Raw genomic sequence first — 26,936 nt, forward strand, 5'->3', positions numbered from 1 at the left:
TTGAAGGGGGTATCATAACGTGTTTTTTGTCACTTCAGGTTTAATCAGCTTTCATAACATAGATATATAGGAAAATAGTAGTCAGGACAGTAACTTGAACAGAAATACAAGCACAGCACGCTCTTCATATTACACACACACCAATGCTTCATCTACTTAACCCACAGGCCATTCTTAAGGTAATAACATGCTACCTCAAGAGGCTAAGGTTTCATTACATTTTTAAGGACTAACAGGTGTGCCCTTAAAGCTTGCCAAAATACTTCATGATGAACTGCAAAGCTAATCTGTAAACTTGCTGCTCACCCCCTGGATCACACTGCACCTGGCTAGTGAAATAGCAATAATGGAACTTATGCTTGGTCATCCTTATTCCAGTACTGCAGACCTCAAAGCACTGAGGCAGATGGTTAATCTACACATTGCTAGAAATAAACCTTACGGCTTCGATGAAAGTGTGTGTTAAGATGTTTCTAAAAAGTTAATATAAAAGTGAAAATTCCTACTCTTTAATGCTATATAGCAACTCAATACATTCTACCCAGGGCCACTATGCTCAGAAATTAATTAAGGTCAGATAATTTCTTTTGGGTATGTTTCACGCTGGCCCTTCCAGGCCCCTCACTTTCTGAAAGTGCAAAAGAGCCATCAAAGAGTCCCATGCCACCTGCTTGCCTTCTGCTCATTTGCCAGTGGGCCTTTACTCTTTAAAAAATGCACCTGGTGAGGCTGAAGCTTAATCACCTTTCCAAACGTCTATGGCTACATAAAAGGGACAGCCCCCAGTCCTCTTGCTTTTTGATCCCTCATTTGTCCACCATATGGCATTTCTAAATATAGGGTCTGGTCTGTGCAGATATACTATTTTCTATAAATAGACTGCAGCACTGGAGTATGGAATTAAAAGTGAGGACTTCAGAGTCAGCTCTAATCAGAACAGCGTGGTGAGAGTTTTACTTGCTCTACTGAAAAACAAACAAAAAAAAAATACAAGGAAGGTTTACACCGCCTATGGAAACCTCATTTTAAAACTGACAGCGCTATTTGAGAAGATGAAGAAATACACGCAGGGGGACGCGAACAGCAAAAAACAACACCCTAGCCGTGCCGCAGTTCCTCTCTTTGCGCTGGATAGACGAGCGCAGCCCTGCTCGCCCGGGGCCGGCCCTGCGCCGGCGCGATGGGTGCGCTGTGGGCTGGGCGAGGGCGGGCAGTGACGGGCATGGCGGCGCTGCGGAGGAGCGTGGTGTCCCCCGCTGGCCGGCACACCGCCTCCCTCATCTTCCTGCACGGCTCAGGTGCTCAGGCTGCTCAGGGCCGGGGCGCGGGGCAGGGTTTCGCTGCCTGTTGGGAAGGGCGGGGAGAGCCGCCCTCTGCAGCGGGGCTCTGCTGGGAGCGTGGCGGCCGTCTCCGGCGGGGCAGCTGCCAGGCACGGCGGGGCTAAGAGGAAGGAAATCCGGCTTCGGGTGCCTCATGCCTCGCGGCTTTAGCTTCTCTTTCCCGTTCCTGGAGCCAGCGTGGGGCTTACCCCGGGTGGGGGTGGGCTTCGTGTATGAGCTTTCCAAATTTCCCATTTGTCTGGGTCACTTGTGGTGTGCGGTTCTGTCCTATACCTGCTCGGCTCACTTTGCCTGTAAGCTGTGCTCCCGTTAGTTTGATACTCTGTTATTTCTGAGAGTTGCTGCCTGTGAAGGATGATTTTCGTAATTAAAATGTTTCTTGGAGTTTCTAGGATCAGACTGGCAAAGTACCGGTACCTTTCTCTGCAGGAAAGGACCTGATGGTACTGGTGGATGGCAGGCTGGGCATGAGCCAGCAATGTGCCCTTTGCAGCCCAGAGAGCCAACCTGGTGGGACCTCACCTGGTGTACTCGGTCCAGGTGTGCAGTTCTCAGTATAGGAGAGACATGGACCTGTTGGAGCACGTCCAAGGAAAAGCCACAAAAATGATCCCAGGTGTGGGATACCTCCCCTACAAGGACAGGCTGAGAAGGCTGGGTCTGTTCAACCTGGAGAAGAGAAGGCTCCAGGAGACCTGAGAGCAGCCTTTCACTATCTAAAGGGGGCCTGTAAGAAAGAAAGGGATAGACTCTTTAGTAGGGTCTGTTATAACAGGATGAGAGGAAATGGATTTTGGAAACTAAAAGCGATTGGATATAAGGAAGAAGTTTTTAACAGTTGGGATGGTAAGAGAATAAAACAGTGCAGAGGTGGATGCCTTGTCCCTGAAGACGTCCAGTGTCAGACTGGATGGGGCTCTGAGCACCCTGATCGAGCTGTAAGTGTCCCTGTTAATTATGGGGGCTTGGACTAGATGGCCTTTAAGGGTCCCTTCCAACACAAATGATTCTATGATTCTTTTAGGAGTGTGTTAATAGGCTGTGTAAGGCACCTGCTGGAAGATTCCAGCCTGTGCAGGTGGGCATTCTGGCCATTACAGAAGGCCTTCAGCAAGTGGTCCAAGGGCAAGAGGAGAGAGTTCATTCTGAAGGTTAATATAAGTAACAGCCACAAAGTCCATGTGAACTTAAAAAAAAAAAAAAAAAAAAAAAAAAAAAAAAAAAGATCATAGGTCTTTATTGCATCAAGGACTTGCACTCTGTTCTGCTGAGTAATTTTCACATGATGACATGCTTAACTCCTTCAGTCTTACTGTAGGCTTTGTTTTTTTAGGTGATATAGATGCTTGTTTGATGTGTTGTTTTTTTTTAATAGTTTAATTGCATTTTTCTAAAATGCTGGAAGTTTAAAAACAAAAAAATGAAAGAGAGTTGCTAAGGTGTGTTCAGCCCTCTTGTTGATGCTAATGTTTTAATGCTCAAGGAAATAATTTCCTCTCACGTTGGAGGAGGAAGGGAAGATTATGGTTAGAAGTTGGTTCCACATGTGGTCAAAGCACTCCACAATTTTTCATTTTTAATATGATTTCAGTCATAAAGTTTGCAAGGGGTAAGTATGAGGGTGCTTTTATTTGGTTTTGTTTAGCAATTCCGCAGGATAGAATTTAAAACAGAAGTAGCCACAGTGCCACTGCTGTGGGCTGATGTATAAAACTGAATTGGTACCTTCTATACAGCGCTTGTGATGGGAAGTGGCAGTCGAATGGCACGAATCCATTTTGTTAATAATACTTGCTGCAGCCAAAATATGACTAGTGGAGAATGTAAATACAAAATGGTATGGGAGAAAAAAAAAAAGCTAGAAAATTTCAGGTATTATACATCCAATTTCAAATGGGGGATCTGTTTGGTAGCTCAGCAAAGAAAGCAAATGGTTGTAAATCAAACTTTAAATTATTATACATTTGATCAACTTAAGTTTACAACTTTATGTAACAAATACTAAAAGAAAATCTGAAAATGAAAGATATATTTTAAAGGAAAACAATTTGTTTTACTTCAAGAGGGGAAGAAAGACAGTATTGCTGCCATCAGTTTATTTCACTTTTGGAAACAGAGTTGACTGCCTCTTAGTTGACTGTTTGCCTCTTTGGTCAGAAGGATAAACAGTGCTGAAATCTAAGAATATCTTTAAAGAGAAACATTTTGGCATGCTGTTGTGTTTTATTTGGTGTCACTGTGGTTTTCTTTATCTCTCCTCCTTTCTGTTCTTAGCAAATCAAAATTTTTCACCCATGCATAGAAGTACTTGCAGGTTGCATAGCATTTGGACCAGGGGAGCTCTTAGTGTACAGTAAGCCATTGTCAAATTAATGAGTTTTGCATCTACCTTACATTGGCAAACCAGCTTCAAGAACTGTAGATGCTTCTACTCATGTTGGCAAAAACCTTACAACTCATGTAAGGAAAATGCTAAGGAACTGAAGTGTTCTGAAGCATCGAGTTGAAGATGTAACTTTGACTTTTAAAATAGCACAATAATGTGTTGGTTTAGGGACCCCGTTGTTTATTCGCCACTTGGGATATTTAGCTCAGAACTTCATGGTTTTGCTATGTGCTCAACAGAAAAACAAAAAGCTGGATTTGGATCGTTCTTGTTTTCTATTGTTAATTTTAAAATGCACTGGCTTTAAATACAGTGAAGTCTCTAAATTTTCTGTGAATGGTAAAGCAAGATAAAAACCTTGTCTATTGGGGAATTATAAGTAGTGTACCAGTAAGTTGTTATATTCATGTGTCATTGTTCTGAAGAACTCATGTAAAAGGACAGAAAGTGTGCATTGGGACAGTTTATCTTGTGGCTTGGTCACTATATGGAATAAAGCAAGTTTTAAAGTCAACCTAACCAGTCTGAAATACAGCAATAGAGAAGGCTCTTAATTCAGATTAGTGATCTGAGATGAGAATATGAAGGAATCTTTGACTTCAGCCAAGAATGAAATAATATGGCATGAGTGGCAGAAGTGAGATTCCAGGTTGCTGAATCCTGGCTGAATTTTTAGGTTGGAAATTACTACAGATTGTTACCGTCTCCTAGAAACCATATTCTTTGAGCTGGGTTACTCAGTCTTTACTAGAGACCTCTGTGTGCATGCAATTTGAGGCAGGTGACAGGTTATATTTGAAGCTACTGGTACAGCAAAGATGAGGACTGGAAAGAGTATTTGCTTGAAAGGAACACGTGCTGCATTTGAATTCATTCTATATATCTGTTCATAGCCCTTCTATTTGTAGGGACTTTGGCTAAAAGCTAGGTTTGGATAGTTAATAGTAAACCATACAGTAGAGCTCAGCCAGTGTTCAAATAGACCATTAATGGATTAATGGATTAATGGTTTTGAGGAGCCTGACAGATATTTGAATTAAAACTCGAACACATTTACAGAAAGTTGGGGGTGTTTGACTGACAGTTTCCTTAAAGCCTATGTATAACATTAGCATAGTAAAATGTGAATTTTACTCATTATTGCTTGACTATGTTTTGAAGTGGGTTAGTGTAAAATGCTGTTCCCTTTAAAAGAGAAAGTCACACTTTACTACAGCAGGTTTTCTAACTCACTTTTAAAATATCCACTGGTATTTTATTTTTTTTTTTGCTATCAGCAATTAAGTTTCAAATAAGATGTCAGGAGGTATTCAGCTGCTGGATGTAGTAAAGTATTTATTGAACTTATGCTGTGGAGCTTCCTGAGGAGTCTGTGTCTAGGAGTATTTGAGTTCATCTTCAGTTTAAAGGTGACTGATGTTATTAAAGGTTATTTTCTGTAGGAGTTTGGAGAATTAACTTTGTGGTTAAGAAATTAGCTCAATCTAATATAAATACATTTGACATCGTGCATTTAGAAGGAAAACGATACATAGTAATTTGTACTGTACTCTTCTGTGTGTTACAGGTGATACTGGCCAAGGAGTAAGAACATGGATAAAACAAATTTTGAATCAAGACATGGTTTTCCAGCATATAAAAGTGATTTACCCAACAGCTCCTGCCAGGTATTGCTTAGTATATGCTTAGTATATGCTTAGTATATTTAACAGTACAAGTAAATTATTCTGTTCCACTACTGCGAATTATGCTTATAAGTATTGGTGCAGATTGCTGTAATGTGTCCTTAATGTTTATGCCTTTTGGCAAAATCAGAGCTGAAGAGTGCATTGCTGCACTGCATCTGCAATGCTGAAGGATTAAGATCTCTGTACATCACAATTTCCAATTCACATTCAGGTATTGTCCTTTAGTCTTTCAACCTCCTTGACGTCAGTAGAAGATACTCCACTGTGTGCTGTAATTGAATCATAGAGCTGTATTCTGTGTCTCTGTTCTACCTGTATTAATTTAAACACTAAAATACTTTGTTGTATCTAATGCTGGGCTTCAGTTCTTGGTAGATGGTCTTTGCGACCAATAGGATGTAAAAAATCTGCAACTGGAGGAAGGAGTGGGAATTTAAAGTTTATACTTTTCCTTAATTTTGCCTCTGACACAACTGTCAAAAAGAACTGTGTTCAATGTTCACTGTAGGTAAGATCTTGTTATTAAGTGATACTTGTGTATTCAGTGGTATGCAACAAAGAGATAAAAATATTTACCCCTGTGATTTTGAAAGTTGAGATCAAAATGAAGGGCAGAAGTTGGTCACCTATGCCTGTATGAAACTATTTAAAGATATGGTCTTATTTCAAAGGTGCTTCATTTTTCATAACTTTTAAAAACATTTTCTTTAAAGGTAATGTCTTCATTAAAGGTAATGGGCCTAAAGGATCTTTACCTTGACCTCTGTGCCAGTGTGTGGCTGAATGCTGAGGGAAAGAAATTGTGATATTGTGATATGAACTTTCAAGGTAGAAAGTTCTGAAAGTCAGGAAAAAAAGTATTCTTGGAGCAGATTAACAAGTACAATAACAGATCTTATCTGGCATCACTAATATGTAAAAAACCTTTCCTTGACCTTGATCCACTTAAGCAGGAAAAGCAATTGAGAGATTGTGGTGTGAATATGCTCACCGTTACAGAAAAATCAAGCCCTTTAAAGCAGTGTCTTTTGGGTTAGTAGGCATTGAATAATAAGTGCCTGTAAATAATGTGATCATTACTTCATTAATGACAGACTAAAGTGATGGAATTTTCAGTATCAGATCAAGCATAGTGATGCGCTCTGTTTCTTCCCTGTCAAGAGCAAGTACTAGAGAAATGTTGAAGCTTTGCTACCGTATGAAATGTCAAGTGTTGGATGTAGCCAGAGCACTTCAGACCATATCTGTGAGGCTGGTGCTTATCTTTTCCATCCCATAGCCCTTCTGGGATACATTTTTCATTTACCTTGGGGGCTTTTTGGATAACTGTAGATATAAGCCATGTGTAAATTAATAATCAAGATCAAGGCTAAATGAATGACAATAATGTGGGCTTTCATTGTTTTTATTCTAAGACTTTGGATTTCTTTACTTTTATGAAGAGATTGGGAGGAAGATGTCGAAGATTTTTAAAGCAAAGAGTGTTTTTAGTCATTTCTAGAGTAGCTACAGACCATGCATGATTCAGTTAAGTGTTTCTTATCAAAATTATGAGAAGTTTTGTATTGAAAGAATTAAAAATACCCGCACTACTTCTCTTTGCCAATATGAATTATGCTTCAGAATATTAATGTAAACCCTTCCATTGCTGATAAACACCATTAGATGATTCAGTGAAATAAAACAGAGATCATTAAGTACAATGATGTTTACCACTCTTTGCAACTATGAGAAGTGAAGGTAAGTGTTATTGGTTGAAACAGAAATAACAGAAGCCTTTGCAGACCCCTTCAGTGTTATTTTGGTATTCAAGCTCAAGCACATTATGCTTTTAAATATATTTACAATGATTCCTCTCCTTGGAATCATAGAATCATCAGGGTTGGAAAAGACCTCCCAGATCATCCAGTCCAACTCTCCACCTACCACCAATATTTGCCCACTAAACCATATCCCTTAGTTTACAGCATCTGAACATTATCCTGCTATCCACAGAAAATGAAAACAAGGTCTAGATCATCCAAATTTAAGTAGCAAATGAGAAATCTGCATTAGGCACTTGAATGTGCTATGATTTTGTGTATGTACATACGTGTGTATGCATGTGTATATACTTATGTTTATGTGTGTGCATCTTCTGGTAACTGCCAAATGTTTCAAGCACCAGCATGGGAATTCAGTGTCCCTGATAATGATACCTGCAGGTGGGCAGTTGCATATGTGCAAGTATGTAATATAGTTCTGATCCAGCTTCTGAGCATCTGGAAACAGATGCTGATGAAAAGCTGCAGTGATGAGTGAAAGAATATCTCTAGATGGTACAATGTTGTGTCAGTTTTAGAAAGCAGAGCAGAAAGGTTTGTGAGCAGGTTTTTACATTAGTGATGAAATCAAAGAAAAGCTTCAAGGTAGGCAAGACCATACCAGGATTTCTTGGCTAACAGGCTCTTCTGGCGAGATTGCTAATGTGAATGTAGTTCATAGTCTATAATAAACTCCTATCTTTGCCAGCATGGCTTACCACGTACACATTGAACATTCTTAAAGCAGTTATGCCAGTAAAAGGAAAGATAATAGAACTGCAATGCTAGAGGCTTTCACAGGGTAAACTGCATTTCAAAAATTTTCATTTCAAAATTTTGACTGATATGATTCTATTGATAGGTAACTCTTTAGATTTGGCTCTCCAACTCTCACATAGAGTTCTGAACAGCAGCAGAGCTCAAAATTCTCAATAAGGCATTAAATCTTATGTTCTTTGGAGAGCTTAGATAGGTTTTGTTTTCTAAACGTTATTTAGAATTTATCCTGAGCACTGATGCACATATGGTTCCTTTATTACTATAGCATCAGATGTGTTTTGATTCAAGAGTCAGGACACTTAAAAATTATTTTGGAAAACCAGCCCTACATGTAAGCTAGAAGAATTCTAAAATGTGTTTTTTGTTTGATTAGCTTCGAGTCCAGCAAGCACTAGTTAGAATTCTTTCTTTGTGTGGGTAAAAGCAACAGAACATTTCTGAACTATGTTTTATAAAAATTGGTTTGTACCTCTGAAGGTCTCTGTAAAATACTTTAGCCTTTTTAAAGGCTTACTTTTCTTTAATCGTTTTGTAATGTTCAGGGTCTGTCTAGAGGATGATCCTCCATGTGTCCCCCAAACAGATAAAGTGTGTGCAGCATTTTTGCACTTTCCCTATTACTTTGGAGTGTTTTGAAGTTTCTCCAATTGACCTGTTTCCTGACTGGAAGTAACAGAAATTACTTAGAAGATACATAGGTGTTCTAACAGCAAATTACAGTTACAAACAATCTCTATGGTTAAGAGTGTACTTAAATTAAAAAATGGCTAAATACAGGGATTTGAAATCTCAGTGAGAGCAGTGGTAGCTGGAAGTGCATAATGTTTGGAAGTGCCTGAATGTGGTACATGAAGATTTTGTTCAAGTGACTTGCTTTACAAACTTACACTTCCAATTTTTTCTTCTTAAGGAGTTCTTGCTTTCTGTCACATAGGCAACTGGGATATTAAAAAATCCATAGATGTGTTTAATTTGTTTTTCTTTCAGCTTTAGCTTTCTTTCAAGACAGTGCTAGCGTACATAGATATAACTTGCTGAAGACAAGAGAATTGTATTTCTTCTCCCGTGTAATGCTGATATATGACTTCTAATTAAAATGTGGGATCTCAAACTGTAGCCCTTGTAGCTGATGCAATCCCTAAAGCCACGTCTACAGTAATAGATTTAAGGGAAAGTCTTTCCTTTTTTTCCTTTTTTTATTTGGGTCAGGATGACTACAGCTTTAAATACTGTTTCATCTGCTATGGCTGTGACTTAAAAATTAGGTTTCTATTGAGTTTCTAAATCAGAACTGAATGCTACCCAATTTAAACTTTTTTTTTATAATAGAAAGTGATAGTTTAAATTGGCATTGCAGAAGCTAACGTGGTAAAGTTAAAACCATTTAGGCTCTGCTTGTTTTAATAAGTATACCTTACCTTCTTTAATTCCCTTAAAAAATCTGGGTCAAAGATTCTTTGCATTGTCTAGCATTCCATTCTGACAGTCTTCTTTTGCAAGTCAGAAAGTAAACTATAAATACCGCTCAGACTATTTTGTGGATCTTTTTTGACATTCACTCAACATACCTTTCTGAGGCCAACAATTCTTTGCAGAGTTTGTCTATTTTTTCACTATTCTAATTTTTGTTGTCGCTAAGTTTGTGGCTGCTGTGAGCTGCTCAGTGTTATGCGCACTGGTCGCCATCCTTTCACCTAGGTTTGCATCTCTGCTCACGGGTGGAAATGAGTTTCATCTCCTTGTAGTCCCCATTTGGCTATACTGCAAAACCACCAGACAGTTTGGCACCGTTCAGCACCATTGGCAGTCTCTGCTAGCGAGAGGCCTAGGATTGGAAAAGCAGCAGGGGTACTGCAGGTCAGACTTGAGATGGATTGGCAGAGCTGTGTAAGGGAGCGTGCATGGTGCCTATCATACTATGCTTGGCTCAAGCAAGTGTTATTAATCCCTCGCTTTTGTGAGACCTAACCTCATTCATAAATGTAACACAACGTTTTTTTAGAATCAGAATTTTAAGGGACAAGTGAAAGGTTTTGGTTGGTATTGTGGGGTAGTTCTTTCATTCTAAGCAGAAAGTGACCTATTCTGCATGATAATGATGAAAGCATATTGTGAGAAGCTTTGCGTCTTCCTTTTATTTCTCACTTTCTGCTCAGTGAGAAAAACATGGATATGAATATATGTAATGTTTTCCCATGGGGTGGGAATGGTCATTTACAGTCTACTCATCCACAGTGTTATTGCTATTTTTCTAATTATTATTATTATTATATTTTTTTTTTTTTTACAAATCCCCACAAATGGCATCCTTTCCCCTCTCCCCTCAAAGCAAAAAGGCAAAACAATTAATAAATAAATAATCTGCCTGACCTGCTGAGTTTGAGTTTTATGTCGGTTGCATTTGAAGCTTCCTCTGTTTTGAACAGGAAACATTTGTTACAAGTAAGGAAAATCATCAAAACATTGTTTCTTCAGGTAACTGTTTTGTATCTGCTCAGTTGTTACAATTTCAGGCAGCAGAGATTTAGAACAACTGTTTTGAAAGCATTTGCGTTTACACTGATGTGGTTGAGTGAGGAGGCACAGGATGTTCTGTTGAACAGATGGAATTACTCCTTGTGGAGATTACTCTTTTTTTTTTTTTTTTTTGTGTACTTGTTGAAGCTGTTTGAATTTCTGGCACATTTCATGCTATTACCATACTGTAAAGCTTCATTGTTAAGCTGTGTTGAACCTCAGATTTAGCATAAGATGTAACTTGGATCAGATCTCTGAATAATGCTTCTGGTTTGAGTGTGTGGATTCTCTGCCCTCTACCTCCTGGTTTTTTTTTTCCTTTTTTTTTTTTTTTTTCCTCCAAATTCACTTTCAGCTTCAGGTTGACAGTGAGATTAAAAAAGCAGACTTAATAACCAGGTGTTCTGTTGTTTATTAATGTCACCAGTGAGATTATGCAAACAGAATTTGGGATTAGGGAGTAAGATTGAATGTTTTGTTTAGTTTTGTTTTTCAATGAAAGCAGCTTTAGCAGAGTCAAGACTCTTGGATAATCTGGCACTGTGCTCTGTAGATTTCCTTGAAAGGATGGACTTCCAAAAGGCAACTTTACAGTGTCTTATGTGATTCAGTGCTTCCTAGCTGGACAGGAGGTAAACTTGGGAAGGAAGCAAAAATATGGATTTCAAAATTTTCTGAGTATCTTTCTTTGAATCTTATAGCTTAACTTTGCTGTAGATTCTCAATTCTGTCTCATACCTCCAGAACTTCTGTCTGGAACTTAAGGCAGTGGCCTGTATTTCATGTGACTATTAGCAGAGGAATCTGAGTGCTGAATGTGAAGAGAGTGCTAAAACTGTGACTCAAGAGGAGGAGTTAATGAAATATGTTTATTGTTTATCAGTGTGCTTGTCTGCTACTCTGCACCTCTTATTGGAAGTAGCTAGTTGTCTTGTTTTATCCTTTTATGTCTTGTGACTTAACGTTTGATGGACAGTGATTTACAGGTTAACAAGCAAACTGTTCTTTTATTTGAATTGATATGCTAGTATCATTTTGGAGACAACTTTGCATGATTTTTAGATCTGAATTTGAACTTTGTGTGCCAGTGTTTGCTTCCTCTCTGCTCCTGTTGACTTAAGATCACTGCAAGCTATTAGCACAAATCTATATAGGATTAAGGTATAGAATGTGTAATCCATGCTTCAGAAAGCTGGAAAAAGATGGAGGCATTGCTATCTACTTTCATTCTACTTTCCTTGTTAGTATGTAACCCACATTAGCAGATGCACATCTATCTTCAGTTTGTGAAAACATGATTGATTGGAGTTATTTTGGAATTTTGCAACAGCAAACATTACCTCTGTGTTAGAGTACATGCTTAAAAGGTTAAGAGGATGGCAGTTAGACTTACTAAAGCACAAATTGTTCATTTGAGACATTCAGATGGTAGGTGTGTAGAATATTCCTGAACTGTGGTTTCATATGCTATCTTCAAGAAGCATGTGCATGAGTTACGCATCAGTACGTACCCTTAAAAAAGACAACCTGTCAAGTACTAAGAAAAAATATCTAGAATGATGTGAGGAAGCACTTCAAAGATTCTTTTCCTGAGAGTTCTGGCAGTTTCTTAAATGCTATTAGCCATGTCTCTCTACCATCCAATCTCTTTGCTACAGAGTTGGTTTGACTTGTAGGAAGCTGTTTCAAATGGATATATGTTTGAAAGTTGGATATATCTGGAAGGATGTTTCTTGGTTCCTGTTTTCTGATATAGTTTTGAATCTGCTTTTTTTTTTTTTTTTTTTTTTTTTTTTTATGCCCCAGAGGCTTAACAAGCAAAGCAAAAACACACCCTTTAAAAAAAAAAATACCAGAACAAACAAGCTTTGTATTGTGGGCTGGGCTGTGTATTTTTATTCAGAATCTCCAAAGCTTGTGTTTTAGGGACATGGAGTTGTTTTTACTACCATTCAAAAATAATAAGAGAAGTGAGGTACAGAAAAATGCGTTAGGAATAATACTGTACAAGTTTAGTTTGAGCTTAGGAAAGCAAAAAATGCGAACTTAGACCATTCAATTTGACACTGTCCTTAACTGACCATACTGAGCTTAATAGATGAAGATTTCACTCCAGTCTCTCTTTCTTTGCTTTTGTGTATTTTGGTCCAATCTCTTGTGTCCATGTAACATAGGAATTTTCTTTTGTGGTTTAATTGTATGAAAAAATTTTATGCTGTATTCTTGGAGCTGTTCAGATGGTTCCGTGCCAAGCATATTTGTTTACCGTGGTAATGTCTGAGTTGTAGTGTGCCAGCTAATAAAGAGATTTATATAAAGAACAAGGTGAATGACTAAAACAGATGTGCCAGTTGGGTGAACCATTAAAAGAACCTTACTTCCCAACTTTATGTAAAAGTTATTCTCAATGTATTTCTGAGAAATCAAGAGTGGTTGCATGGATGCTTTTGAGACAGCTGAAAGAATCTCATCTGTTTGCTTGGGGGTTCTTTACCTTTTGATGAAGGCCCATTAGTCTTTCATCCGAAAGCGTGAAGAACTTGCAAAGTCATGAGTTTTGACTTCTGATCAAGTATTATAATTGCATCATGGGTTTAGTACTGACTCTAAATTTAGTCTTTCAGTTAAGCAGAAATGTGTTTTAATTTTTTTTGTAATACATTTTTTCCATGAAATGCAACGCATCTTCATTACATGGAAGTCCTTGATTGACCTCCTGTACTAATGCTATAACCTTACACATTTTTTTCTCACGTATGCATGTTACTCTGGTTTTACTAGAAAATAAGATATTCTATCTCTGACTGCTAAGCATGTTTACCAGGACTGGTGTAAAAGTGAGAAGTTAAAGCATTGAATTAAATTCTGTTTAGGTGCTTAGTCTGTACAGCACTTTGTCCAATAGACTTCCGGAGAATCCATTGATTTCACTGATATTGGTGTTTCTGACTGGAGTGGATAATCTTATAAACTGATAAGCAAATTAACAATTTTGTAATCTTGTTTCTTGGCATCAAAGAATTCATGAGGGAAGGGTCCTGGATACAGCCCTAATGCTAGGGAATTAAAAGAACATTTTTTCATTTATCTTCAGCTTGTTGGGTGTATGAAATATTTCTACTGTATTTCCTTAAATTTAGTGGTTACACATTTTTAAAGGCCAAGTAAGGGCTAATTTAAACATATACATATATTAGTTCTGGTTGTTAAGTACATGGTTAGTTTTGAATTAAGCAAATGAAGGACAGCCTAAACACACTCAACTGAAGTTGACCATCTTGAGTATTGGTGGATTGTTTTGTTCTCCACAGACAGAAGCTGTGCTCAAGTAGGTGAAACAGAGCAGTCTGTGTGTAACCTGCCTGCTCTTTATTGTCTTTCTTTATATTTGGCTTATCAGCTTTTAAGTCATGGATCTTATGTACTTCATGTTCATAGCACCTGGTGGAAGAAAATCTGTGCTCTCGTATTTTACTTGTATAACTGAGTAATGCAGGTAATATTCAGCTTTTTGCATACTTCAGCTAGTGACAGTATTTGTGGTTTAGAGGTAGATGTTGTCATATGAAATGTATGAAACCTCTCTGGTATTAATAAAGGCAGAATTTGTTGTTTCATTGAGAGTAATTGAATTAGTGCCTTTCTCATTTTAGGGTAGTTGTGTTTTTGTTTAATCTTAGTACTGAAAACAAGAAGAGCACAGAAGTCAGCATTAGCTTCTCAGTGGGTTCTCATCCAGACAGATTTATCAAAAGCTGTCTGTTTGTAGGCAGTGATTGTAATCTGATCTGAGCTCACCTAAGCTTAAGTAAAAATGAAGTATGTGCCCCTGATTAGACATTGCAATTAAGGATTTTAGGGGGCTTGGTTTTGAGCTGAAGCATAGATCTCAAAGCAAGATTTTTGGTATTAAATTGTGAAACCATTGCAAGGCAGTTAGATCACCTTTCTTGGGATTTCAGATTTCTATTTATCTTTTTTTTAAAAAAACAAAGAAAAGGCTGCTTTCAATTGGAGCTTTCATGATTGTGAGGTTTAGGCAGTACTTAAAAATATTAATCTGATAACACCGTATGAGGGTGGAGGAAAAAAAAAAAAAGATTGCTGTGCCTTTAATTTGTCTGTGCACCAGCCAGTAAGCACATGGCACTTCTTTCAATTACTTCTGAGTAACCTACCTTAGCAAGGTGAAGATGGCTGTGTTTATTTATGAAGTAAGAAATAATGAAATAAATGTCTTAGAAGTACTTGAAGGCTCAAGTACTGTCTTATGACATATGCACGTCCTGTTAATTTCAATAAAAATAAGGCAACTGAATCATATAACACTAGTTCCTTCAAAGTTACCTTGTTGAGCAGTTACTTAAGTTCGTTCTATTCCCTGTAGGATTTCAATCCTGGCTTTGGGATTAAGAACCTCTTGACAGGGTTAGGATTAATGTTTAGCTGAACTGATCAACCTTGACATTAAAAGTTTCAGTCAGTTTGTTTTACACAGCAGCCAAATGCCTTCTTCACTCTTGAAAAAGTCTTTTAAATGCAAGAAAATGCGAAGTGATTGGGGGTGAAGTGAATTAGAGCTGAAAGATATTTCTTCTTTCCTTTGCTGGACAAATAACAAAATACTTTTATTTAACTATTACTTTTATTTACCGATTATATTGACAGCTTTTGATCTTATGCTTAATTAATCATTTATTTCCTTTCCTTCCACTGTTATAGGCCTTACACACCTATGAAGGGAGCCACTTCCACTGTGTGGTTTGACAGATATAAAATTTCTAATGACTGTCCAGAACACATTGAGAGTATTGACACTATGTGCCAAGAACTTACAGATTTGATCAATGATGAGATGAAAAATGGCATCACAAAGGGCAGGATACTAATAGGTAAGACTTAATTTTTGATGTGTTTATTTTAATGCTTCTAACTGTTGAGATCATAGAGATCATTTACTTTGAAATTAATTCACTCTAAAAGCCAATGCTCAACATTCAATCATTATTTAAACCTATATCACATGGTGAATGTGGCTAACTGCAAGCAGCATCCTCAGAAATGCAATATATAACTATTTTAATTTGGAATGATCATTTGTAATCGCAGTTTAAAGCATAGTGAGCAGTGCTCTACTGGAAGCAAAAAATACAGCCTTTTGCTTCTAGCCATTTTAATGGGTGAAAAGATGTACTTTTGTCATGCTTTGCCAAAGAGGCTCGTATTTTGGAGAGTGCAGAGGTAGCATATAAATTGTCCTGGACTTTTCCATGCTGCTTTAAAGATTCTGATTTAAGTTAATGCACAGGGAAACAAATAGAATGTTATACATTGCTAAAGGTTTATTCTTGACAACAAATTATGTGCTAGTTGTCATATTTCATTCATATGTCTATCTCCTTGTCACTCTTCATTTCCACAGATTTCCAGTTGCTTTCACAGTAGTTCTGTGAAATAGGGAGTGGGATATCAAGGCACAGAAGTCGAGGCCAAAGGACTAGCCTACATGAGAGAGGGAGTGAGAATTCAAGAGTCCTTGGCTCCTTGTCCCATCCCTAGACCACAGACTATTTCAGGTTGGGGAAAAAACTCCTAATGTGGGAACTTTAAAATTTATGGCCAAGTGAATCATGCCATCAAGCTCCTGCGTGGTGAAGCCACTGCCCTTCAGCCTACATGTTTTCTTGGTCCAGCCCAATGTTACTCTTTGAAGGCCTCTGTTTACTTTCCCTTTCTGGCTTATTGCCCTGGCTGCGGAATACATTGTTTTGGATGGCTTTCAGCACAGTCTTTGATCTCTCTTTCCTGTGTTATACCTGCTGGCTTGGAAACAGCTGAAGAAGTGCAGGTGCTTTTTCACAGAGTGAGCTGGGAGATGTTCTGTTTACAGATCCAGTTTGCTACTAGGTTTTTCCCCTTACTCTGTAGCCCTCAAAGTCAGTAGTACACTGCAGTATAAGTTTTTGTGTTTTTTTTTCTTTCAACAAGTTTTAAACAGTGTAAAGTAGATGTGCACCAATTCCTTCAGCATGTATTTGGAAGTCTCTCTCTGTGAACTTGCATTCCTCGTCTGCAAAATAAATAAAAGTTAATGTTTTCCTCACTCTGAAGAACTTTGGCTTCAGGCTTCTGAAGAAAGTTGCTGTTTGTTTGTAACAGGTGCTTCATCCTAGTGAATCTAATTTTCATGTAACAAACAAAATAAGGCAGCCCTGAATCAGTTCCAGTCAGAGTACAGAGGTGAGGAGCCTGTGTAAATATATAAGAAAAATTAACTAGTGGAAAAAGAGTTGTCACACATGGCTGTGCAAGACTTTGTGTTCTTCCACAAGAACTTTGTGCCTTCTCTCTGTGCAGGTTGTAATGGTTAATGAGAATGGGATGCAATAGAGACTGAAGCTCAAGAGATCTTGTGAGGATTCTATGAATAAAAGTTGATTTTAATATCAGTGAGAGTCTGTAATGGAACATACTTGGTAGTTTTAGATAGGCCTTCTTGAAATAGTTTAACATATTCTGGCACTGTTTCTTACAGAAAAGCAGAACTCCTGCAAAGGCACTTGGTAGCTTTATAACTTTTCATCAAAAGAGTGTGACACCACTGGTTAATTATGAGGATATATTCAGTTCATCTGTACAGATCTATAAAGCCTATAATAGGAAGATCTTAAATATATGAGAAAGGGACTGGAGGATTGACAACAGTCTGAAGAGCAGCAGGGGTTCTTTTCAGGTACATCACAGAAGCCAAGAACAGTTGCATGAGCAGGGAGGAGAGTTACAGAGAATGAGATACGTATTAAAGGTTTGTGGAAAACTGGGTTTTGGGACTTTATATTTTGCAATAAGTGGGTGTTTTAATGAGTGGAAAGAAAACGAAATAACTATGAGGAGGATAGCAAGATTGAAGGTTATGGTTTTATATAGAATGGTGGACTAGAAATTACAGGCTGAGGATGAGTGTCAGATATTGTTAGATGATTGCAAGCTAGGTGTTAGGCAAGCAGGAAGGGGGAAGATACTCAAATGGTGGAAATGAGCAGCCCATCATCAGGTGTTCTAGGGGATGATTCTCCTTCTGGAGCAATCAAACTTTCCACCAGGCTGAAGACTGTGGGTACAAGAAGATCGTATGTTCTGAGAGAAATGACATCCTATGCTGTTACTTTGGGTAGCACGGTTAGCTCTGAAATCCAAAAGCAGCTGCCAGTAGAGCTGAACCCTGAAACTAAGGATGAAGTCAGAGTACGCTACGTCAATAAAAACATTACAGCATTTTTTTAAACAGCTGCACTGTGTATTTACTTCTAAAGAAAACAACTAAATTGCTTAATTCACTGGAGGTGAATAAATTGTTATTAAAATCAACCAGCATGCAGTGGTACATAGCTCATCTGCCCGTTCTTTTCCTGATAGTCTGCATTGCTTTTGTGTCAGTGCAGAAGTCTTTTAAAAGAGGTAAACTTATTCACTGAGGATTTTATTCCTCTGACTTCATAAGGAGAAAGAAGGAAGACTTTGAAATATTCCTTATTCTAAATAATTATATTTAGAATATATTTAGATATAGTGATCATTCCTTGAATTTGATAATTGAAGACTCTAGGTAAACAGTCCTCTTTAGTTACTTTTCTGGTTCTCCTGGCTGAAGCATTTCTTGCAAATGACCACAAAAGTTATTTGACATTGGAGCTAAGAGCGTGATAAGAATTAGTCAAATTCTGACTCTTAATTGGTACCCCTTCTTAAAATCTGGTTGTGATCATTCTGTATTATCTCTGAATTCATCATTAATTAAGTAAATAGCATTTTAAAATGTGGGACAATCATTTCATTTTCTACTTAAAACAGAATTAATTTTCAGGTGATGGTGGGTCTTTTTTTGTGTGTGTGTTTTTCAACTTCCAAAGCAACACACATCACTTCCAGAGTGATGGTGTACTATAAAATGACTTGTGTGGAAAATGCCAAGTATTTAAGCAGTCTTACTCATGAATATGCTGAAGCTTGATAGAAATAGACACTTCCTTATGCTGCACATGACTAGGGTTCACTTTAGTCAGCTGTTTCAGTGAAAGCCCATCTTTTTGTTCTCTATTGTTCTTGATTGAGTACTTCTTCCCTACTTTACAGGTCACTTTTTGTGTAGTACAGAAATGCTGATCCAAGCACAGTGGGGCTCTGCCACCTGTAGTCACTTGTGTAAGCAGCCAGTGAAAATAAACTTCCAATAACAGTCCTGTAGATTTGACTGTGTGCCAAAACACACACACACAATTCCTGACCCCTTGTACTGTAACAATAACAAGACACACAACCACTTTTGTTTATTGCTAGACTTCTTACACAGCTACTGAACCATGGTGGAAGTAACATGAAAGTTCTGTGCCTCTTGTAAATATTAGCATTTCCATTTCTCAGTGTGTGTGAGAATAGGATGGGGAGGAAAAACCTTTGCTTTGACATCCCAGAGAGAAGATTCTGTAAATATGAGAAGATAAAATATCAACAATAATTCATTAAAACACAGCGTGAACTACTTTGAGACGTGCCACAGAGTGCACGTTGACATGCACTTACTTCACATCTGTGCCTATGGGGTCATAGAAGAGAAAGGCTTAACAAGGTCAAGTTCTCTAATCCATCTTCATATGTCAGTGCAGATTCAGTGCTACTTAAGCAAATCCTTACCGTTGCTTTTCTGTCTTTTTTTTTTACTAAAAGATCTCGAATTACAACTTTCCCACATCAACCTAGAATCACTCTCCTGGTTTTTCTGTTTTAAACCTTTCCCTAGTGTAAGCCTTTCCTAGTAGACAGCATTAGTGCCATCTCATTTATAATTCTTCTTAAGGTCCTCTGTTTTACAGAAGATAAGTATTTTTACTGCAAGCAGCACAGTATATATTTGCCAGAGGTTTGGTATTTGAGTCATAGATAGTACTTTCTGCAGTGAAACAAAATAAATGTTCCATTTTTTTTAAGGAGAGAGTTGAAAGGAGAGAAGGATTAGCATTCCAGATGAGTTTGCAAGTATATACCAGGTTGCATGGAAGAAGCAAAGGCATGAGGTAATAAAAATGTATAGATGGGAGTAGCAAGCAAAGCTGAGAGATAAATGGCAGGAGTTGGAAAGCAAGTTTTCTAAAATTCATTTTTCTTGATGCATGTTTAATGATCTTTTTTCCCTAGTGCTCTTTCACCTAATTTTCTTCCCTTCTTTCGTTCTGATTTGGCCTCAAAGGTACTCCTCTTCTGCTCCTCTTGTAAAGCAAATTAAAGCTTTTCTTGGTTGGAGAAAAGATGATTTTGGAGTATCTTATGTCATCGTGCCTCTTTCCCATTACTGCTGGTTATAGCCAGGAGGAGGGAGAAGAGGTACATGTCTCTAAGCTAGGCACTGTAACGCATGGGCTATGAGGTCTACAGATAAAGGTATTTCAGAAATCAACCTCAATATTACCAGACTGAGCTTAGTGTAAAAAATACAGCTAGGTGTGGTGGGAGTGCTATATTGTCATCATCAGAAACAATCATGAACACATTTGAGGTGTGGCCAGATCCTTAGCTCTGGTAGGGTAGCATCTGAATGAAAACTCATTTGAGACTTCATGGCTTTTACTTTTCTTCTAGCTCTGAACGTTGACTGCTTATGTTCTATTCTACCACGTACTTCAGTTGAAAATACACAATGAGATTATTGTTTAACTAATGTGATGCTTCAGAAACTGCTGTATACTTTTTACAAGAAGACTGTAAAACTTGTGTCACTTAAATACACGTTCAAATATGCTGGTATTTTTATAGTGGGAAAGTTGAATAGCAAATTTATTCCAGAGTACAGGAAGTGGCTGAGCCAGTCAAGGGAATTTGTCTTTGTTCTTGTAAAGACAGTGAGTAACAAACAGAATAGAAATGCTGTTAGGGGTTAAGCCATTCATTTCAGTCCTGCTAGTTTGTAAGTTTAATGGTTAGTGAAGTTCCAAAAATAAAGGAGAAAAAGGATGATACGGGGAAATTCACTTGAGATAAAGTACATGTTAAAGCACTTACACAGGAGCAGTGTTCTGGGACTTTTGTGGAGAAGGGAATTTGCTGTTTCACTGGTATATTTGTACTCTTCTCTGATATTCATATATGAGAACTGTTAAATGCATATAATACTTGCATTCATATATGGAAAAAGGAAGGTCAGAACAGAAAGTCAGCTTCTTTGCAGTTGATGTGTAGAACAAGGATTTGCTGTTACCATTAATAGAAGGTAAATCACAGAAAGTCCTTAGGGAGAGCAGAAAGTAAACTGAAATGTAGCTTTAGGAAAATTCATGATAATAAACTGATTAAAGCAACTGTAAGTTGAAATTTCAAAAAGGAGAAATGGAGAATGAAAAATGCTATGAAAACAAAAAGAAAACTAGGCAAGAGCGCATAATATATTGTGATGATAACAGAATGAGCAAAGGCAATTGCCAGCTGCTGGTGTAGCCCAACAGAACAGGAGGGTAATTGTCTCTGTTTCACAGTGCTGGTACAGATGCTGTGACATTCATCTCTTGCCACTTTGTTACCAAAGCTGCGCTGACAAATCTGAAGAAATACAGGGTAGATGAAAAATAAACAACATTTCTTCTTTTGTTTCTCTAATAGTTAAAATAAGCACTTCAAAACCCACTCCTACATCCAAATCTGTATCCTTGTGTTAAAAGTCTATGCTTAGCCACTTTTCCTCTTGATGCTGTGCTATAATGAACTAGTTTCTAATTCTGCAACAGTAACTCGTGAGAGAGGAGTTCATGCTTTGTCTCCACAAATAGCAGATCTGCACTCCATGTGCATGTCAGAATTGTTGTAAAAATGTGATTAATAATTAAAATTGTTTCCTGCCACTGTGATTTTTACTGGGAAAAAAAAAAAAAAACAAAACCACAGCTTCAATCACTTTTTAATAATCATATGGGAAAGACTTAAAAATGACCTGGTTCACTGTTTTGTAAATCACCATAATCAGTACATGTAACAAAATGATTAAGGCTTCCTTCTCCAAGTAATAGGGGTGCCAAAGAGGAGAGGTGCTGTGCTGGACCTTGTCTTGCTGAAGTGTGACTTGTGGGGAATGTGAAGCTCAAGGACAGCTTCAGTGGCCATGAATTAGTGAAGTTCACGATACTTTGGGCAATGAGGAGGCTCACAACAAGCTTGCAATCCTGGACTTGAGAGCATAATTTGGCTTTTTCAGGTCTAGTCCCTTGTGATAAAGCCCTGGAGAGAGGAGGGGTGCAAGAAATCTAGTTTGCTGTTCAAGGGTCATCTCCTCCAGACTCTGGAGTGTTGAATCCCAAGAAAGACGAAGTCAGAAAGTCCAGGAAGCCTGTATGGGTAAACAAGAGGCTCTTGGAAAATCACAAACTCAAGAGGTTGCAACCAGATGGACTTCAAGGTGCTTTCCAACCCAAACTAGTCTGTAATTCCATATGATCCTATAGGTTTACAAGAAAGATGGGGAGAGGCTCCATCAGAGTCTCTTTAGGTAATACAAGGAATAATGACTTTAAAAGAGTAGATTTAGATTAGGTATTAGTAAAATATTCTTTATTGTAAAGGTGGTGGGGCACTGGACCAGGTTGCCCAGAGAAGCTGTGGATGTCCCAACCCTGAAAGTGTTCAAGGCCAGGTTGGATGGGGCCATGTGGAATTTGATGTTATGGGCAGAAAGTTGGAACTAGATGGTAAAGGTCTGTCAGTTCAAACCATTTTTATGATTTTACTGTCAGATTTATAAATCAAGAAGGAATCAACAGTATTGAAACTGTTTAAGTTTTCATTCCCCTAGGAAAATGTGAAGAGCTTCCTGAATTCAGGAATGAATCATTGCAGGTACTAAGTGCAGCACAGAGAAGACAGTTAACGTTCTCTCCTGTACACAGAATGCTTGAGAGGGAGGGAGCAAAATAAATCTTTGTGCTAGATAATGTTTATTCACTTTCTTGGATACAAACTCAAATGTTGTTTTACTTAATACAAAGAAATGAATAAAAATGAAGTGTGACAGTAGATAAATATTTGGTTTCCTGAACATAATATTAAAGCACCGTCACAAACCGCATTAGTATTTCAAACTGATAGAAATAATGAGAAAATTAATAGAAATCAATGTCCATAGCACAAGTGAGCTCAAGGTTTTATACAAAGACCTTTACCTTTAGAATGTTCTTTAGGCTACTTATAAACTCTAAAATGGTTTTATCACTAAAAAGTGGCAGTAGTGATAAAAGTTTGGTTTTTTCAAGCATGAATAAATTACGTACAAGTAATTCATTCTCTCTTCAGTGTTATATCACCATATGGTTGGGGTATTTTCTTAGTATTGCTACATGTTATTCCAGTCAAGAATGTTTTGTTATTAATAAAGTAGACCTTGGGAGTTTCCTTCTGATTCACACTCTTTAATTTGGAAGTGTGAAATCCCCTTGATTTCAACAGATCTTTTGTGATTAGCAAAAAATTTTTCTTAATTAACAAAGCAAATTACAAGCAGCTTTATTTTCATTGCAGGGGTAGGTCTTACCTAGAAACCAGACTACACAGAAGCAGATTTGAGGTCATAAATGCATGTTTGAGTGAAGTTTCTTTGTTAGAGGAACCTGCTCTACTGAATTGAGCCTGTTTTATATGTGCTTATGCTTACTTAGCCTGTGCCTAAACCTCTTTTGTATAGCAGGCAACATAATACTAAGAAACAATGCTCCTCGGTCGCTTAATTTTTTAGTTATTGATTGCAAATCTCTTTAAAAAATAGATATGAAGTGAAAAAAATAGAAAATGAACACAGGTTTTCTGTAAAAGCATGTTAGTAAAATCTGAACTTTGTTCACAGCCTTTCTGTTCTGGCATATACATTTATCTCAAGAGAAGGTCTTGCCTATCTAAGGTAAAATGCTGCAGTGTGATTTTTTCTCTTGATTAATTCATGACAATCTTAACAATGCTGTAGAATCTAGGTATTGGTTATGCTGAGATGATAAGTGTATATAAGCATCTTGTACTTCTCTGTGTTGCGTGTGTTCTGTCACTTCATACATTATTCCTTGTAATATCTTCTAATATATTTTTCCTTAATCTGAAACCTGAATTCCTGTAGTAGTTTCATACCTTTTTTTGGCATTATGTCAAATTTACATTTACAGTATCATGCTTCTTGTAGTTGAGGTTTGCTTCCAACGGCAAATGCTTATTCAAATTGTTTCAAAGTATTTACTACGTGGTGTGTCTTCACTGATTATTGTGGTGTTAAGTGATAAAATTCAGGTTTTCTTCTGGAAAACCAATTTCAAAGAGCTAGCTGTCCTTTGTATTACATTTTTCTTATAGTAGTATGAGCCACATGAAAGAACCATTACCTAATATTCTTCTAAACAGAAGGTGACTGCATTGTCAAAGACTGCTAGTGAGTAATTGCTGATAGGGTTGCCAGACTGTGACTAACTCAGTACAAAATTTTAGATTAAATCATTTACAAACTAGTAATGAGTTTTCAATGCAAACTTTTTTGTATTCAAAAACATTCAAAGCAGGCTTTATTTTCTGTGTGGGCAAAGCATATCTGCACTTTTTTGTAAACTATTATAATATAAAAGTTCATCTTGCAGAGGACTGATGTAATAATGTCATTCAGACTGATGAAAAGAAAAGGGAGGAAATGATGAGATTTCACAGAAGAAAATACAGAAAAACTCAGCTCCATACATGATGTTGTTTATGTGATAGCTGTGTAACTTGCTGTATTTGTAGGTACTTCCACAGGCTTTATTTTTCTCTCTGTGAATGTGGGGTTAGTGGGGTTGAAATTTTGGGGGTTATTCTATGAGTCTTTTGCAACATGATCTTTTTCATTGTTGAATCCTCATACATATGAAAGAACTTGTCTGGTGGGGAGTGATGATGCAGGTGAAAGGCTTGCAGTGATGTTTTCAGTATTTTTGTGAGGAAAAGTTTCTTCAGAACTTCAGATGATGTGAACTGTGTGAAGTTTGTGTTTTGGATTTACTTACTCATGCATCCTTCAACTACCTGTGTTTCTGAACTGCCACAGAGTACTTAGGCATATTGCTTTTAACATTACCCTTGAAATCAACCTTTAGTTTAAACAGCATATCCTGTCTTTATTTACCAGAGATAAGTATTAGGGTATTATCAGCTCCCCTGCATATTGGTATGGGATTCCAGCTGTATCTTCCAGTTTGAAGATACAACTCACCTGATTCAACTGATGGTCGTATTTGTAAAGGAAGGCCAGACTCTAGTGTTCCAGACTGTGTTCTTCTTTCTCCCTGACATTCATGTTAAAGTGAGATACTTCGGTTACAGTTTTGATCATATTCACCTCAGGACTACAAGATGACAGTAGCTAGAAAGAAGAAACAGGAATTCAATAGAAATTCTGATCGCAAATTGATGAGAAATTAAAAATACTATTGTATGAGAGAAGCTGAACACATTGATTGGATTAGTCTAGTGTTTGTAGGAAAATTTCTACACAAGTCAAGCCAGATCTTCCAGTTACAATACAAGATGTTCTGTGAGCTAGAAGGGTCTTAGACCTTGTGGGACCTACAATTATATTTACTGGAGGACGCTTCCCTGTTCAAGGCTGTCTCTCTATGACCAAATAATAATTACAAAGTGCAGCATTTTCTGCTTCTGAGCTTGTGTGCCCCAAGGATATTGCATGTGGTTGCAGCAGCCAATGAAGTATCAAAGTTGAATATCACTGGACTCAGTTTCAGTACTGAAGAGGCGTTGCACTTGTTGAGTTTTGTACAGCAACCGGTATGAATATGAAACTTAAGTGTACAACAGAACAAACTCAAAACAGAGGGCTCGCATAGTCCTTACAGAAGAACTTTGTTCATTTTCACATCTCCATTTGATCACTTCAGAAGACTAAGTTAATTGGGTGCATGTTTTGTCTACTTTTATTTTTCCTTCAAGCTGTATCTCCAGGTCTTCTGCATTAAAAGGTCTGGATACAGAATTTTGCTACTAATTAACATTTGGATACAGAATTTTGCTACTAATTAACACTAGTTAACAGCTTGGTATAAACTAATGATTTCATTAGTACACGTGTACTTGCGCTGTTCTGAGCATGGCTGCTGTCACAACCTTTCTGCCAGTTATCTGTGTGCTAGAGATGTTTTAGCCAGCCAATCATTCTTCATGCTAGTCGTTATCTGGATGCAGTCAGTGTAGTACCTTACCTACCGCGCCTTTGTGAAGTAATGCAGTGGTCTGGACTTCTTTACTAATGAGTATTTGTCATGTAAAAATCATCCCTGAGGAATTCTTGCATAAGAAAGTAGTGCAGTTTAAGATAGGTATTTAACAGAAGGCTGTTAGATCAGAGATCTTGTTAGAACTCAGTTGCCTCTGTTGATTGGTACGGGTGTTGAATCTTTGAGGTCCCTTACAACATAAATCATTCTATAAACTGAGGTGGGCTACCTCACTGTTTTTTTTCCTATTTGTTGTCTATTTTAAGAGTAACAACAGCAAAAAGCCTCAAACTCTGAGTAGCTTAATGTGAGTGTTTATTGGTTATATACAACAGCAAAACAGGTCTTTTATGCTTAAATTGTATTAACCTTAAAAACAGGAGAATTTTGTTCATAGGATTTTGCTTTATTCATATACAAATATATATACATAACGTTCAAGTATCTGAAATAGGACATATGCAAACAGCTTCTAAAGTCAGAGTGTTTTGGTTTGTTTTTTCTTACCTAGTGATGAAATTGTAGTGGCTCTTTAGCTGTCCAACTTCTGAATTGAATCAACTTTCGATTTAAGATGTTTAAGTAACAAGATAACAATATAGTTTTCTGTTGCATTATGCATAAAAGGTCTGAAGATAAAAACAATCGAAGTGGATTACAAATGTATAGTAAAATCCTGTATTTGTTTGTTTTGTTCCACCATAGGAGGCTTTTCTATGGGAGGTGGAATGGCAATGCATTTAGCATATAGGTTTCATCAAGATCTGGCAGGAGTCTTTGCACTGTCTAGTTTTCTCAATAAAGATTCTGCTGTATATGAGGTGAGTGTGAAAAGTTTTTACAGTAATGTTGCTTGGCTTAAAGAAAAGCGTGATAATTAAAATCAAATATAGCATGTTTCTGCATCTGAGATATTAGATTAACATTCTAAACTTACATTTCCTTTAAACAGGTAAGAAGAGTGTTAGAGAAATAAGGCTTTAAAACTGTCCTTACATAATGTTTTGTTGCTTTTTGAACAGACAGTACAACTACTTTTTTCAGACTAAATCAATGCAGAAAGAGAATTAACAAACTAAATGCTTTGAAAGTTGTCAGTAGTTTTTAGAGTCCATGTAAGGTGTAACTGCTCTTTGAAAATTTATAGTGAA

General features: G+C 37.4%; 1 protein-coding gene across 2 annotated transcripts in view; it reads left to right on the forward strand.

Annotated features, from left to right (window-relative positions):
• Positions 1-1,168: 1,168 nt before the first annotated feature.
• LYPLAL1 (lysophospholipase like 1) overlaps positions 1,169-26,936 on the forward strand; it is a 32,759-nt gene continuing 6,991 nt past the window's right edge. The window contains exons 1-4 of one of the 2 annotated variants that reach the window (XM_048935880.1): positions 1,169-1,298; positions 5,294-5,393; positions 15,236-15,405; positions 26,491-26,606. In XM_048935880.1, the coding sequence (XP_048791837.1) occupies positions 1,181-1,298; positions 5,294-5,393; positions 15,236-15,405; positions 26,491-26,606 (504 nt within the window). In that variant the 5' untranslated portion in view covers positions 1,169-1,180. Of the gene's footprint in view, positions 1,299-2,616; positions 2,950-5,293; positions 5,394-15,235; positions 15,406-26,490; positions 26,607-26,936 lie in introns of those variants that run through there. The other variant, XM_048935881.1, reaches the window with a different exon arrangement.

Source organism: Lagopus muta, chromosome 2 (assembly GCF_023343835.1).
Source record: "Lagopus muta isolate bLagMut1 chromosome 2, bLagMut1 primary, whole genome shotgun sequence".
Lineage (NCBI taxonomy): Eukaryota > Metazoa > Chordata > Aves > Galliformes > Phasianidae > Lagopus > Lagopus muta.